The sequence below is a fragment of the Achroia grisella genome, unplaced genomic scaffold (genome assembly GCF_030625045.1).
Source record: "Achroia grisella isolate CSIRO2021 unplaced genomic scaffold, CSIRO_AGI_Agris_v1 utg1422, whole genome shotgun sequence".
NCBI lineage: Eukaryota > Metazoa > Arthropoda > Insecta > Lepidoptera > Pyralidae > Achroia > Achroia grisella.
The window spans coordinates 317,177-332,657 of record NW_026712631.1 but is presented as its reverse complement, the minus strand read 5'-3'; the positions used below and the strand labels follow the sequence as shown (position 1 = coordinate 332,657).

The 15,481-nt window shown below is 35.8% G+C and overlaps 3 protein-coding genes across 3 annotated transcripts; all 3 read right to left on the bottom strand.

Annotated features, from left to right (window-relative positions):
• Nucleotides 1–1,661: 1,661 nt before the first annotated feature.
• Nucleotides 1,662–3,336, bottom strand: LOC131855464 (carbonyl reductase [NADPH] 3-like). The gene has a single exon (XM_059206740.1). It carries the CDS (start codon nucleotides 3,172–3,174, stop codon nucleotides 2,491–2,493), a length of 684 nt encoding a protein of 227 aa, XP_059062723.1. The 5' UTR covers nucleotides 3,175–3,336; the 3' UTR covers nucleotides 1,662–2,490.
• Nucleotides 3,337–6,639: 3,303 nt separating this feature from the next.
• Nucleotides 6,640–7,578, bottom strand: LOC131855466 (carbonyl reductase [NADPH] 1-like). The gene has a single exon (XM_059206742.1). The coding sequence runs from the start codon at nucleotides 7,576–7,578 to the stop codon at nucleotides 6,640–6,642; it is 939 nt and encodes a 312-aa protein (XP_059062725.1).
• Nucleotides 7,579–12,517: 4,939 nt separating this feature from the next.
• Nucleotides 12,518–13,421, bottom strand: LOC131855465 (carbonyl reductase [NADPH] 1-like). The gene has a single exon (XM_059206741.1). It carries the CDS (start codon nucleotides 13,419–13,421, stop codon nucleotides 12,549–12,551), a length of 873 nt encoding a protein of 290 aa, XP_059062724.1. The 3' UTR covers nucleotides 12,518–12,548.
• Nucleotides 13,422–15,481: the final 2,060 nt, after the last annotated feature.

The following is a 15,481-nucleotide window of genomic DNA, read 5'->3' as shown; positions in this document are numbered from 1 at the left end:
TCCATCCTGCTCGGCCCGCTCTCAAGGCTGGGGGCTTTGGGGCCCGGCCTGAGAAACCTTCTCGGGCTTTTCTTGGAGATGCAACCGCCCCCGCGGTGACATCTCAGGCCCTTGCGGCGATCTGAGGCGATCAAGCGCCCCTCCACCTCGGATCGCTTTGGATGGAGCCACCCTTATTGGGCGGAGTCCATCCTGCTCGGCCCGCTCTCAAGGCTGGGGGCTTTGGGGCCCGACCTGAGAAACCTTCTCGGGCTTTTCTTGGAGATGCAACTGCCCCCGCGGTGACATCTCAGGCCCTTGCGGCGATCTGAGGCGCCCATGCGCCCCTCCACCTCGGATCGCTTTGGATGGAGCCACCCTTATTGGGCGGAGTCCATCCTGCTCGGCCCGCTCTCAAGGCTGGGGGCTTTGGGGCCCGACCGTTTGCCGACATCTTTACCCTTGGGCGGGGAACAGTTCTTCGCCCCCACCCAGTGGTCTGTCGGCCTGCCTTTAGAGGCACACACTGCATACCGCGGCGCAGACGCGCATGAGGCCGCCTTGTGGCCGCTCTCCCCACAGCGACGGTTGCCAACCCTACCAGCATCTCGATTTTGAAAATCCTATACCAGACAACTCACTGTGTGATAGACGCTACGTAATTTCTGATTTTATTAGTTTATTGTATTGTTCAATCGTGATAAGGGTTTATAATGATATCACTCAGTTTGATTTCAATATTTTTATTACTATAGTTTAATGATAATACATAATTGTATTACAAATGATTGTCAACATCCTTGAAATTAGATTTCAAACATTCACTATAAAGTAATAATTCCACATAATTACATACATATTGTTGCAAACTCTTTGCGCATGTTTATATGTTTATTTTTCTACCTATTTTATTTTAGAATTGTCATATATTTTTATTGTCACTTTTTGCCTTACAACCGTTTGTACACGTATCTTCATTATAAGTTTACCATTTTCTATCCATTGTTTGATTTACATCACATATACAGTCCACTCATTCTATCACTTACATTTTGGTCCTACTTCGGTAGAATTCCAACATTTATATCCAACACATATAAAATATATTTAATAAATTTCATATGTATATATTGAATTTATATTTTATACATATATATGAAATTGTTAGCGTTAAAGTGAAAAGCAGTTGTGGTTGAAAAATATTCTATTTAATTGGAAGAGCTCACATTACAAAGCACTTGATGCAGATTGGTAATGGTAATGGTAAATTACCATTGTGTTGCCATGTATAAAAAGTTACCATGTTTATTGTTATAAGAAGTTGACTTAAACAGAAATATATTCTACATATTTTATATGTATATATGTGGAATTATCATTAACACATTTAACATTCCAACAGGAACCGAAATAGTAGCCCTTATCTATTGAGGCTGCATGTGTTTCCATTTGCACCACAGGATAAGTAGGTAATTACTATCAGTCAACAATATTTAATCTCTTTTTAACGTTATTCTATCCGACATAGGTGCAATCTATCACATTACAAGAACTACCAGATTATTATCCTACAATGCAGTAGGTACACAATTATTTATAATAATAATAATCTCAGGACAATTCACACAGCGCCATCTAGACCTAAGTTAAGCTAGCTAAAGCGTGTGTTATGGGTACTAGACAACTGTTACAAATACATTTTTTTTTTTCGTAAATACAAACATATTATACATAGAAAACACCCAGACCGATACAAACAATCATTCTCATGAATGTGTTTGTGCTGTGCGAGGAATCGAACCCGCTACCATCGGTAGACCGCTAGACCACCGAAGTCGTCAATTAGGAAGGACATCATAAACGGCCTACTTTGCTAGATTATAACAAAGTGTATAATAAAATAATTCAGTTTACAAATATTTATAACCAGAAAGAAAGTCATTGAACACATTGAATCTACAGTTCTCGAGATAATTCCCAGTGTGAGGTAATTACTCACAAGTAGGATTCTACTAATGAAAGGACTTCTACAATCTGCTCAGCAACTAGTTCCACACATTATTGCTACAATACATTTTGACCCCTTTATAATATTTGTATAAACTTGCCCAAAAACTTTAGATAATTTTGATTGTTAATCTAAGAGATCATTTATTTACAAATTAATAACTTATTCATACATTGTAACAATAAAAAATACACTTAATCAAACATAATTACAATAAACGTACAAAAAGTAAAATTAAAATACAAATATTTATGCCATCACACGGTATAAAAAATATCTTATTATCAACACAACAAAATTATCAATAAATGGAAAGATTTACATATAAATAGATACTAGTCTATATGATACATAAAATTGACTACATTATTGCTACAAAAAAATACTCGATGCCCGATTAATATTTGGGTATTCATTACATCAGAAAAATCGAATTCAGCATTTTTATGCTAATTCGATACAAAAATGATACAAATTTATATTATTAGATATCATTGCTACAGTTAATATATTTGTGCCCATCGGGGGTGGAGGAAATTTACGGAAATACTTCTTGGGGCGAGCTGCTTTTGTTGTAACTTCACTAGTAACGTTAGGGACACGGTGGATATTGAATATATAGCTCTCACCTTGTCATCTGCAATATAATTATCCGTGAAGTCGCCAGTTTTCATCGTCTCCAGGAACCATTGTAGGAAGTCATTTATATCGTTCTGTCTAAGATGCTTCATCGAAAGCCTCTCCCGCCAGTAGTCGTTCATTATCCTCGAAGTGGAACTTGCCAATGATAAGTACAACACTCTGCCACTACTCGCCAGTAACGGGAACAAAACTTCTTGAACGTTCACATATCCGTAATAATAATTGTCGATGATAAATTTCGCGTCGTCATACGTTGTGTTGTTTAGTCTAGCGCCAATGGCAACGTTGTTGATTAATGTCACTATACATCCGTTCTTCGATTGGATGTGATCCCTGAATCTGGTCACACTTTCCCTGTCGGACACGTCGAGCTGGTGGTACTCTGGATATGAACCCATCTCCTTCAGTTTGTCCATGAGCTGCTGTCCCACTTCGATGTCCCGCGTCGTCACGTAGAAAATATCGGGACATCTCCTGCACAGAAGTCTACAAATGTTCAGCCCGACTCCTTTGTCCGCGTCGGTTAATACACAGATTTTCTGCATTATGGCTGCCCTCCACGAATGTCTCTACGAATCTAATGTGGTTTAAAAAAATTGGCTATCTTACGATAACAGTTATCAACAACATGTTCGCTGGATGATAGTAATGTACCTACGCATGCGCGTGCGCAATTGACATTGTAGGCATGACAGTAAAGATATTTATATAAAGATATAGGACGTCGAAACGTTTCTACAAAATTCCTGCACTTGCAAGTAAATACGTTACGAGTCAGAATAAAACTGAGGTTTTAAAACTAAATAACGATACTGTTAAATGTATCAAGTATGTAAATAACATGAAACGCCTGTCAGGCAAGTATGTTTTTCTAATTGTAGTCGTAATTGCTAATTATAAAAGTACAGGCGTCTAACAAATAAACTTGGTTATATCACAGATAACATAATATTACATACAGATACCCCATCCCATACAAGAAAATGGTTCCTTCCTAACTCGGGCTATTCTTCGGGCTATTTTATTTCGCCACCGTAGCCGCTAGATGTCGCTAGATTTGAAGCAGTTCGGATTACTAGTGGGTGCTTAGTAACAAAGCATGAAAATAGATGGCAGTCAATTCAGCTACATGACATCTGTTTTGCAAAGATATGTATATAATAGATATGTAGGTTACTGTATCGTGTACCTCATTAGGGACGATTCAAGATTCAATGTAAATGTGTAGGTATAATATCGTTAGCCGACACTCTGCAGATATGGCTTATGTGCCAATGTATATACCTATTATGTTATGGTTTATTTTACATTCCATGCCTATTTTTTTGATATGTTGTAACGCGTCTGCGCTATACGTATAGCCTGATTTTGATACGTTTATACTCGTACGTATCAAAATCGGGCTATACGTTTTTTTATTTCAATCGTTATATGTATGAGACTGATTTTAGCTACAATTAATTTACTGGTATATACCTCATGTATTCTACGATGTACCCCTCTTTTACCTAATGAGAATTCCGCTATATCTTATATTGTTGGATCGTCATAAAAATAATTAAAATAAGTTGTAAGACTATCGCGCTGCGTGCGGTATTCAACGACCAACTGCCGCCGGCCTCCCGTTACCCAACCGCTACCGGGGTATCCGTTGCTTAGCAACGAGCCAACAGCGCGAGGCTACCGGCGGGTGCGCCGCTATATATATATATCTACTTAGAGGTAGTGTATTACAATATATAAATTTTGTATCACAGTGTTAGTTGCCATATTTCTCCCATGATGAAAATTGATATGTATACTTGCCAGGTCTGAGGTAGGGTTGTTATCTATTTTTTATACCCCTAAGTCATAGGGGTGGCCTACCCCGAAAAAATATTTTTTTGTATTATGGACAATTTTTTTTTATTTATAATGTTACATTGAAAATACATACACGCCTAAATTTTCACCCGTCTTTCACCAACCCCTATTTTTAATAGCGATATTCTTAAAAATATTATAAATGCTAAAGTAACTCAGTCTGTCTATTTGTCTCGCTTTCACGCCAAACATTCTGAATTACTCGTATATCTTTCAATATCTTTAGCGGTATAAACCAGGTTATGTACTACTACTAGTATTGTTAGTGAGGGATAAAGTTGATGAACAAAAATAAAACAATATTCGTATTAAAAATATATTCATCTAATATTTTTGGCATTATTTTTAAGTTTCTTCCAAATACAAGGGGTCTGACATGGGGTGTTATGTACCTACATTAAAAGATACTTTTTGAAATGTATGAAATGTATGTACCTACATTAAAAGATAATTTTTGACATGTATGAAATGTATGTACCTACATTAAAATATAATTTTTGAAATGTATGAAATGTATGAAAGAAATGTATGTATGTACCTACATTAGAAGATAATTTTTGACATTTATGAAATGTATGTACCTACATTAAAATATAATTTTTGAAATGTATGAGATGTATGAAAAAAATGTAAGTACCTACATAAAAAGTTCATTTTTGAAATGTATGAAATGTATGAAAGAAATGTATGTACCTACATTAAAAGATAATTTTTGACATGTATGAAATGTATGAAAGAAATGTATGTACCTACATTAAAAGATAATTTTTGACATGTATGAAATGTATGAAAGAAATGTATGTACCTACATTAAAATATAATTTTTGAAATGTATGAAAGTAATGTATGTACCTACATTAAAATATAATTTTTGAAATGTATGCACCGTACAATAACAATACACGTTAAACATCATACCACAGAGTCATACGCAAGTTAAAAACAAACTGCTATGATATTAATGAGAAAGGAAAATCAACTTTATGGTATTCGAATTAGGATCGATTTCTTTCTTTTTTTTAAATACTAATTTAATCTTACCAGTTGCCAGTATTCGAAGACAACTACGATTCGTACTCGATATTTTAAATTATTATGTAATCGATTTTTCAGTACAAATGCAAATAACCAACGACACTAATAATGTACTACTATATTCCGTTCTTTGAAACGGAACACTGCTATAATACAAAATAATGAAAATTTACTGTTCACAACGACTCATTAAAAGCATCATCGAATAAGGCGTAATAAAATCCTGTTATCGATTATTAAAAAAAATCGATAATACATGTATTTATTTATAATATGACAACACTTCATACATAAGTATTATTGGAAATATTATTACTTGCTTGTTCGGCTATTTTTAATTTATTTAAAAAATTTTTATATGTTTAATTTACAATAATAATATATTAAGTGCTTATTATTGGAAAATATAAAAAAGACATTTAATTAGGCCGATACAAATGACGACAATGCCATCTATGAAAGCATTTTGAAAACATTGAGCCCCATATTAGCACTGATTAAAGTGTAATTAAGTACTGGAACATAACAAAATGAGTAAATATATGAAAATTACTTTTCTAAACGCATTATTTCATTTTAACATGTATATATAACTTTTTAAAAATTGATTAAACATTTTTGAAAACACAGTTTTGTTTTTTAAAACGTTTGCAAAACTATGAAGAATTCCATCGATACCAATCACGCCATCTATATGCAACTTTTAGCAATAATAATGGCTACTTCCTCATTGAGTGCCACTGGTTATATGTAGGAGTACACGTGTGTTTTTTTAATCTCGATATTCTGATTATGAGGGATGGTTATGAGGGAGAAATTAAAATAATATTATAAGCGTTTTTGTATTTTATTAAAACCCATTAACAATCAAATATATAAGGACTGTATTATGGTATTTATCAAATATATAATGTATAACCGATACAAAAAATAAACATCAGATATTAATATATCTCAAGATCAATATAAATTATTTCTAAATCAAAACAGATAGGAATTGTTTCTTAAAAATTACAAACACCCTTAGTAGTTGATATTTCCACGCATTATTAATGTGTTATATTTAGAATGATAACATTCTCGTATCATCATTGAATGTTTAGTCTTATTCATTAGTATAGATAATAGTAAGCAAAATAAGCGATAACCAATATCAGGATCCACTTTGTGGTCACAACATTCTTTATTAATTGTTTTCCAACAGACGCATATTTGAAGTAGTAATCTGTTTTATAATCATACCAGTCTATAACACGCCTGTCATACCATACATAAGCACCTTTCAAACTTTGGGGAGCATCCAGCACTAAATATATCGGGGTTTCGGCCGCTTGGTCGGGCGTAAAGAAACCAATTCTCGTTGTCATATCAGTAGCAACTAAGCCAGGATGCATTGAGTTTACACTTATGTTCCTAGATTGGAGATCTCTTTGCTGTATCATTGTTAATGCGCTAATTGCTACTTTCGACACCCTATAAGATGCTACGCTTCCAAAATCTGCAATATCACTCTTTTGAAACGTTCCATTTCTCACTGAATCCAAAAACCACTTCACAAATTCGTCAATATCGTTTCTTGTAATATCCCTATTGCTAAGTCTCTGCAGCCAATGTTTATTCTTAATGTTTGATAGATGTCCACAATCGCTTGATATGTTAAGAACACGGGCTGAATCCTTTAGCAGTGGGAAGAGGAGTTCTTCTACCAGTAAAATGCTGCCGTAATTGATATTAATGACTTCTTTATGAGATTCGTAACTGTCGTAGTATTTACCAGCAACGCCGGCGTTGTTAATTAGTATATCTATTCCACTATGTGTACCTTTGATATGATCTCTAAATTTTACAACGCTGTCTCTATTGGAAACGTCCAACTGATGATATTCAGGATGGAGTCCTATTTTGTTCAGTTTCGCTATTGCTTCCTTCCCTTTAGCGACATCTCGACATGTCAAATATACTATTCCATTGAACTTTTGGCATAAACCTTTCACAATTCCAAAACCGATGCCCTTGTTGGAGCCGGTTATAACTGCCACTTTATTACTCATGTCTTCCTTTAACGAATGTTAGATTTTTACTAATGAAAAAGAACCAGGTCAAAGTGACACAATTCGTTCGTCTACAAGTCTGCAGTATCTTATCTCTTGTATATAAATTGTGATTAGATTGTTCACTTAGGACTCGTTCATGTTGTTGTTTTAATATCAAAATAATATATCATAATCTATACATATTAGTGTCTGTTTGTAATATTGATATAACCGTTTTTTACTACATGCATATGAATATATTTTTTTTGATTTCTATCTGTTTGTTTGTTCCAGCTAATCTCTGAAATGGCTGGACCGATTTTGACGAGACTTTTATTGGCAGGTAGCTGATGTAATAAGGAGTAACTTAGGCTAGTTTTATTTTTTTTTAATTCTCTAATAATTTTTTTTGCTAAATTCCACACGGATGAAGTTGCGGGTACAGCTAGTAGGAAAATATGTCAATGTCGATTTGTTATGATTTTGAAGAATTCAACTTACATAGAAAGGAAATTGATCTTAAAAATGAAATTCGTGAAATTAGAATTTTTATAAGCACTATATAAGAAAATGTTAAATAGAGCGGTGGATGTAGATAGATGTCTAAATGTGCATAATTTTTATTTTTAAACTTTCGTGTTTAATATACATTATTTAAATTATTAACCGGGTCTTAACACGAATAATTTTATGGCAAATAAAGGTATTTACCTCTCTCGACGTTTCGACTAGGTTGCACTAGCCGTGGTCACGAGCTGACTGGAGCAACAGCGATGTCAATGTAGACAGATGACAGCAGTTTTCCCATCTACCGTCACTAGATTGTTCAACGAAAGTTCGCGACACAAAGCACTCACGGTATCAGTACACTTATCGACTGTTGATGCTACTGAACTTTGCTTAAATTTATTTATGACTGGATTCCACGCAGATGATAATTTTAAGCCATCCTCTCTGTTGAAATTGGGATGTTTTTTTATTTCAATCGCCTCCCGGACCATTCGTGGTTAATAATGGGAAATACCTTTATTTGCCATAAAATTATTCGTGTTAAGACCCGATTAATAATTTAAATAATGCATTATTTTTGCTTGAAAATCTATACTATAAAAGAATTTTTGAGGGCCTTTGTCTGCATATTAATAAAGTCATATAATTTGTAAATTTCCATCAGCTGATAGTAGTCTTATGGATGACTCGCTGTACTCGCGATTTCGTCCGCGTGGAATTTAACTTTATATTTCTAAAATAAAAGTAGCCTAAGTTACTCCTTATTACATCTACCTGCCAATAAAAGTCCCGTCAAAATCGGTCCAACTATTTCAGAGATTAGCCTGAACAAACAGACAGACAGACAAACATTGTAAAAAATTATATTTTGGTGTATGTACCGTATTTATATTCATATGCATGTAGTAAAAAACGATTATTTCAGACACTCCAGTATTATTTATATGTATAGATGTATAGATTAGAGACAAACTTTTTAATATTGATTCACTCTGCGGATGCTGTATCCTGTCATGGGGCAGAGCAGACCCCGGGACTTGTGACCCGGGTGTAGGTTTAAGGGGTTTGTCCCTTGTGGACTTACATGATCACCTTCACCAGTCCCGTATCACTTCCTACCAAAGCAAATCGGGCAGGAGACTGCCAGTGCAGCTTTAGATGAAACTTTAAAACAAACTACGTAGATACGCAATTCAAATGTAATTTTTACAATAACAAAAACTTAATGCTTATTTAGCAAGCTTAATATAACTAGCTTTTACCCGCGGCTTCGCTCGCGGTAATTTATCCCCTTAGAGGTGGAATTTATCAAAATCCTTTCTTGGGAGATGCCTACGTCTAAGTATCTTTATGCATGCAAAGTCTCAGCCCGATCGGTTTAAAATTGACAAAGTTTCATACAAACTTTCATCCCCTATGTTAACCCCTTGGGGGTAGAAATTTGAAATTTGGCATCCAGGTAGATAGTAGATATTATGTATCTACCTGCATGCTAAATTTCAGCCCGATCCGTCCAGTGGTTTGGGCTGTGCGTTGATAGATCACTATGCCAGTCACCTTTGAGTTATATATATTTAGATTAGCAGAAATTTAGTAATGAACAGAAAATTACAATAACATGATGTCTTGTGAACACGGATTTATTTTATTTTGCTAACGTTATCGTTGTTAACAGATAAATGAAGGTCAAAGGTTGTGAACTTGAAACAACCTATGTATAAACTGTAATATGTATCTAATGACGATTTATATAAAATACAAATTTGCTGAGCACACTCGTATGAAACACTGGGCTATGAAAGTTCGGGTCATTTAAAAATTTACAAGATATTCAGCCGCATACTAGAAGTATTGCCACTGTCCTTAACATGTCACATTGCTACCTGTTAAAACTATAAGGTCCTAAGGGTACTATAAACCAACACTACACTCGTGTATACAAGGTTTATTGGTCGGTTTCAAATACAGATACAGGTACAAATTTTTTTTTCGGTCTACTCTAATGCTGTTGGCCGCAGCTGGCCTTTACAGCTTCACCGGACGTTAGGGGGCGAGTGCAGATGGCACTCCAAACCCGCGGAAGGACTTATGGAGCGGCTGAAGGCCAACTCCTGCCTGACAGATACGACTTTGGTCTGAGGGCACCGCTATGGGTTCAAACCTCGGCTCAGGCTGTCGTAATATAGATCCCCCTTTGAATTGGACGGGGGATCGATCGGAGGGGACAGTTATAATTTTTTTTTTCGGTCTACTCTAATGCTGTTGGCCGCAGCTGGCCTTTACAGCTTCACCGGACGTTAGGGGGCGAGTGCAGATGGTACTCCAAACCCGCGGAAGGAGTTATGGAGCGGCTGAAGGCCAACTCCTGCCTGACGGATACGACTTTAGTCTGAGGGCACCACTAGGGGTTGGAACCTCGGCTCAGGCCGTCGTAATTTCGATACCCGTTTGAATTGGACGGGGGATCGATCGATCGGAGGGGCGCTCGGGGGCGCCGGTGTGGAGCGACCGGGCGCGCGCAGGCGCCCGGTTGAATGCGCGATATTGTGTGTTTGAGGTCGTCGTCTTCGCCGACGAGGACGGTGTCGTGTGTAAAAGTGTGGTCGGGGTGGAACGGGTGGGCCCGTGGGGAGGTTACCTGCCGTTATGGGGTCGTCGGGGTCAATGAGATCGTGCCTCGGGCGACGTTGTCGACGTTGTATGTCCGATATTATTTCTCGGTGCGTAGTCGACCGCACTGACATATTACAAATAAAATATGAGAAATCAATAAAAAGTAACATTAGTGCGTTTCAATTTTGTTACAGCGCCATCTATTGGCTTTGAATGCAAACACTATTGTTTCCCTGATTACTATCTATTTAAACCTTAACACTACCGATGTACCGTGTCAGGTTTAGACCGTTTTTCCTTTCAGATATCGTGGTTAAATCCTGATTAATACATCAGAATGAATGAATTAACATGACTACAACTACATGAGATCCTTTCTCTGATACGTCGTTAAAGTATATCGTTAGAGCAGATGAAAACAGTTCTAGCAACACTCGATAGCATCATAACCTAGTGGTTCACTATACCGATTCACATTTCTTTTTATTTTATTTTCTCTGTTTATTTTGTTTCATTTTTATATAGTCTACAATTGTGTTATTATGAAATTAATCTAAAAAATCTTTATGAGTCTGATATGTCAAATTCACTGATCAGTAATAGTAAATAATTATTTGGCAATTCTTTTGTGGACTCCCGCGATATAGGTTCGCCTAGTGCGGGGTCCAATATATAATAAATTTTGTAGTATATTTGTACATGTAATGGTTGTTAGTTCAAATCTGGCCGACACAAGACAAATTTTGTGTCAAGTATGTACTACTGGCATTCGCACAACTAACAATAAAATACCGATACAACCAAACAAGCATTAAAATATATTATATATAAATAACATATATATGTAAAAAGATAAACTATTTCATATATAAATAATGTAAATATGTAGATGTGTGTCATCTATATAAATCTAAATATATATAACTCAAAGACGACTGACATAGTGATCTATCAATGCACAGCCCAAACAGTGGTTTGGGCTGTGCATTGATAGAGATAGATTTGGGCCGTCCAGTGGGACGGATCGAGCTGAAATTTGGCATGCAGGTAGATGTTATGACTTAAGCATCCGCTATGAAAGGATTTTGATTAATTCTACCTCCAAGGGGCTAAAATAGGGGATGAAAGTTTGTATGAAACTTTGTCAATTTTAAACTGATCGAGATTTACTATGACGTAGGCATCCTCTAAGAAGGGATTTTGATAAATTCCACCCCTAAGGATATTGAAATTTTGTATGAAAGTATTGCAAAGCCGCAATAAATATACCTAATAATAATGCTTCTTAACGCGAGCGAAGCCGCGGGGAATTTTTATGGGGAACGGGGAAAATTTATGGGAATAGGTATAAAAAATTACAATAAGATACCAAAGGATATATTAGAATTACCCTTAAATAAATTCAAAACATCTGTTAAATCACATTCACTGAGCAAAGCCTATTTATTACTCACTAAACGATTACTTGAATGACGAGCGTGCATGGCAATAATTGTTCATGCACTGTATTTTCATTTAATGTTAGACATAGACACCTATATAAATACCTATACATTGTAAATACACTGGCTTTAAAAAAAAAGGCCAGTTTCTCTCAATTGGATCTATATACCGAACTGGACGCTAGGGAAAAAATTAAAATTATAATTTTAAAAAACTTGACATTCATAAGCGGTTAAAATGTTCTACATGAATAAATGATTTTTGAATTTGAAAATTGTATTTGTTGGAAAAATAGTTTAGGTTGTTAAAAAAATTGAATTATCATAAACGAAAGAAAGGGTTAAAAATGCTTTATTTCACATAACAAATAATACATTAGAAATGTTCACTGTAATATTCTGAATTCAAGTTTTGAGAAGAAATTAATATTTCATCTGCAGTGTTTTACTTTTAAAGTAGTAATCGGCATTATAATCATACCAATCAAGAACTTTCCTATCGTACCAAACATAAGCGCCCTTCAAATCTTGTGGAGCATCCAGCACTAAATACAGTGGAGTTTCAGCGGCTTGATCAGTGCTATAGAATCCCACTCCAACAGTCATATCTGTACGTACTAAGCCAGGGTGCATTGAATTTACAGATATGTTCCTGGATGCTAACGCTTTCTGTTGCAGTAACGTTAGAGCGCTGACAGCTACTTTGGAAACTCTATAAGCAGCAACAGTACCTCCATCTGCAATGTCATCTTTGTTAAATGTCTCCTTCTTCACAGATTCCAGATACCAATTCACAAAATCATTGATATCGTTCAGTGTCAAGTCTTTCTTCGATAATCTATCTATCCAATTTTTATTTCTCACATTAGACAAATGTCCACAATCACTAGAAATGTTGAGCACTCTTCCATTGTTTCTTATTAAAGGGAAGAAATATTCTTGTATCGTTAAGTGACTATAATAGTTGATGTCAATTATCGATTTGCTTTCATCATAGTCGTTATAAAGTTGTACACTATTGGCTACTGCAGCGTTATTTATTAAAATATCGATACCTCCATGTGTATTTTTGAGGTGCTCACTAAATTTGATGACACTATTCTTATCAGCGACGTCTAGTTGGTGATAAGCAGCTTGGAGACCTTCTTTCTTCAAATCAGCTACGGCGGTTTCCCCTCTGGCAACATCACGAGATGTCAAATATACAAGGCCATCGAATCTCTTGCACAGACCTTTAACAATGGCATAGCCGATGCCCTTATTGGAGCCGGTCACTACAGCTACTTTTAGAGACATGTTAAGCACCTTAGTCTGCAGTTGGTGAACTACTGTGGTTTATTGAAGTTATCTTTGTTATATGTAGACACAGTGATATTGTTATCAGAAGGTCATGTTCATAGTGCTTTCTGATATTGACCAAATACTGTTTGAATATTGTTCTTAGCACAGCGATAACAAAAGATAACATAAAATTCCAGATAGGAAAGTAGATTTGAAATAAATGAAATGCAAGTGAATTTAGTCGGGTAATATTAGAATACCTTTAGTAACTTTATAAATGGTCTAATAAGTTTCCGAACTGGTCAAAAAAGAAAAGTAATAAAAATTTAGTTTTTGTCTTGTACGTTCTTTTGATTTATGAATACTTTATTGACTATTTGATTTAAAACAAAAAACTTCAATATAAATAGCGAAGAAAATAATACAATTTGACATATTTTCGACTTGATTTTGATCAGATCACGATTATAATTCACCATGCACTTCACGTCTCTTAACTTTGAATTACGACGACATATTCGCCCGTGTGAAATGTGGCAGAATTGGCTAGGATTTAAGTGTCAGGCAATGAACTTTTGCTCAATGAATAAGCAATCGTTACCCACACTTGGCGCAAACGCCCATTACACTTAGGACGTGCAAAACACAAGTATGAATCTAGAGAATTTAATTAAAGGGGCCTGGCAACTGGCATATTGGCGTGTTGCCAGCGTGCCAGGTTGAATGCTGGCAGCGCTCTTCGGACCTGATAATGTCGGCTGGATTTACGATCGTGACTGTAGACTGCTTAAGTACGTTAAACCCCATATAGGCGACTGACAAATGAGAGTAATTATTTGAAAAAAAAAAGGCTATTGAAAAAAGGTAGAAAATTTTCCTTATCGTACGCTGTACCATTAATGTACAACAACATGTATTTTTACTGTATCCTGCGATGAAAACCCAACATGGTACGATGTTACAAATATTTGTTCAAACTTTGACCACATTTATTTATTAATTTCAAAACATACAAATATTGTAAAGTTGGTTATACATTGGACCCCGGACTAGGCGAACCTGTATCGCAGGAGTCCACAAAGGAATTACAAAATGATTATTAACTATTACAAGATCTATCATCATTGCCTTGCCTTTATCCCATTATTTGGGGTCGGCGCAGTATGTAATTCTCTTCCACTGCTCTCTATCGGTCGTCATATCTAAACATACTCTTCTTTTCTTAGGGCGTCCCCTCCCTTTACATCCATCCACATTCATATTATACACGTTCCATAAGACATGGTCCTCATTCCTCCACATAACATGCCCATACCAGCTCAATCTGTTACCTCGCAACTTTTCTATAACCGGCGCAACTTTTAAACTTCCTCGTATTACAACTATTACAAGATCAATAAGAAGAGTAAATTTGACATGCTCAAGGAATAGCTTGTAGCACACGACAATTTTGTAGGCATAATTATGTCTGGCGCCGGCTTAAAGAAATTTGCTCAAGATTTCAATGTAAGCTTTGAATAGAATAACGATATTTTCATCAGACGTCGTCAACTGATCGACAACAAAAATAGCGTATTCCATATTTCAATCGTGAAAAACGTTTTCGTTTCCTGGTACATCAATCATACCGTGCATGTTTCACGTTACGTCATTTATGTGTTATTTCTCCTCGCCCCTTCTCGCCTCCACTAGCACCGAGCAGGGCTGTAACTCTTAACCTTTTGGCTTGTATAACGGAACTCAAAAATCTGATATTGATTCTCGAAACTGCGCGATAGTTGCCAACATATTTAGAAATTTATCATGTGCCCCCTGCACACATTCATATTCACAAAAATAAGAAAGATGTGGAATGAAAATTATTACAGAGTAGCTGTACCCGCGACTACGTCCGTGTGGATTTTAACTTTATTTTTCTAAAATAAATGCAGCGCAAGTTACTTCTTATTACATCAGCTACCTGCCAAAAGTAGTTCCGACAAAATCGGTCCAGCCATTTCAGAGATTAGCCGGAACAAACAGACAGACAGACAAAAATTGTAAAAAATATTATGTTAGTGTATGTACCGTTAACC

Coding starts and splice junctions, on each gene's coding strand:
- LOC131855464 (XM_059206740.1), bottom strand. CDS start 3,174: ATGCAGAAAATCTGTGTATTAACCGACGCGGACAAAGGAGTCGGGCTG.
- LOC131855466 (XM_059206742.1), bottom strand. CDS start 7,578: ATGAGTAATAAAGTGGCAGTTATAACCGGCTCCAACAAGGGCATCGGT.
- LOC131855465 (XM_059206741.1), bottom strand. CDS start 13,421: ATGTCTCTAAAAGTAGCTGTAGTGACCGGCTCCAATAAGGGCATCGGC.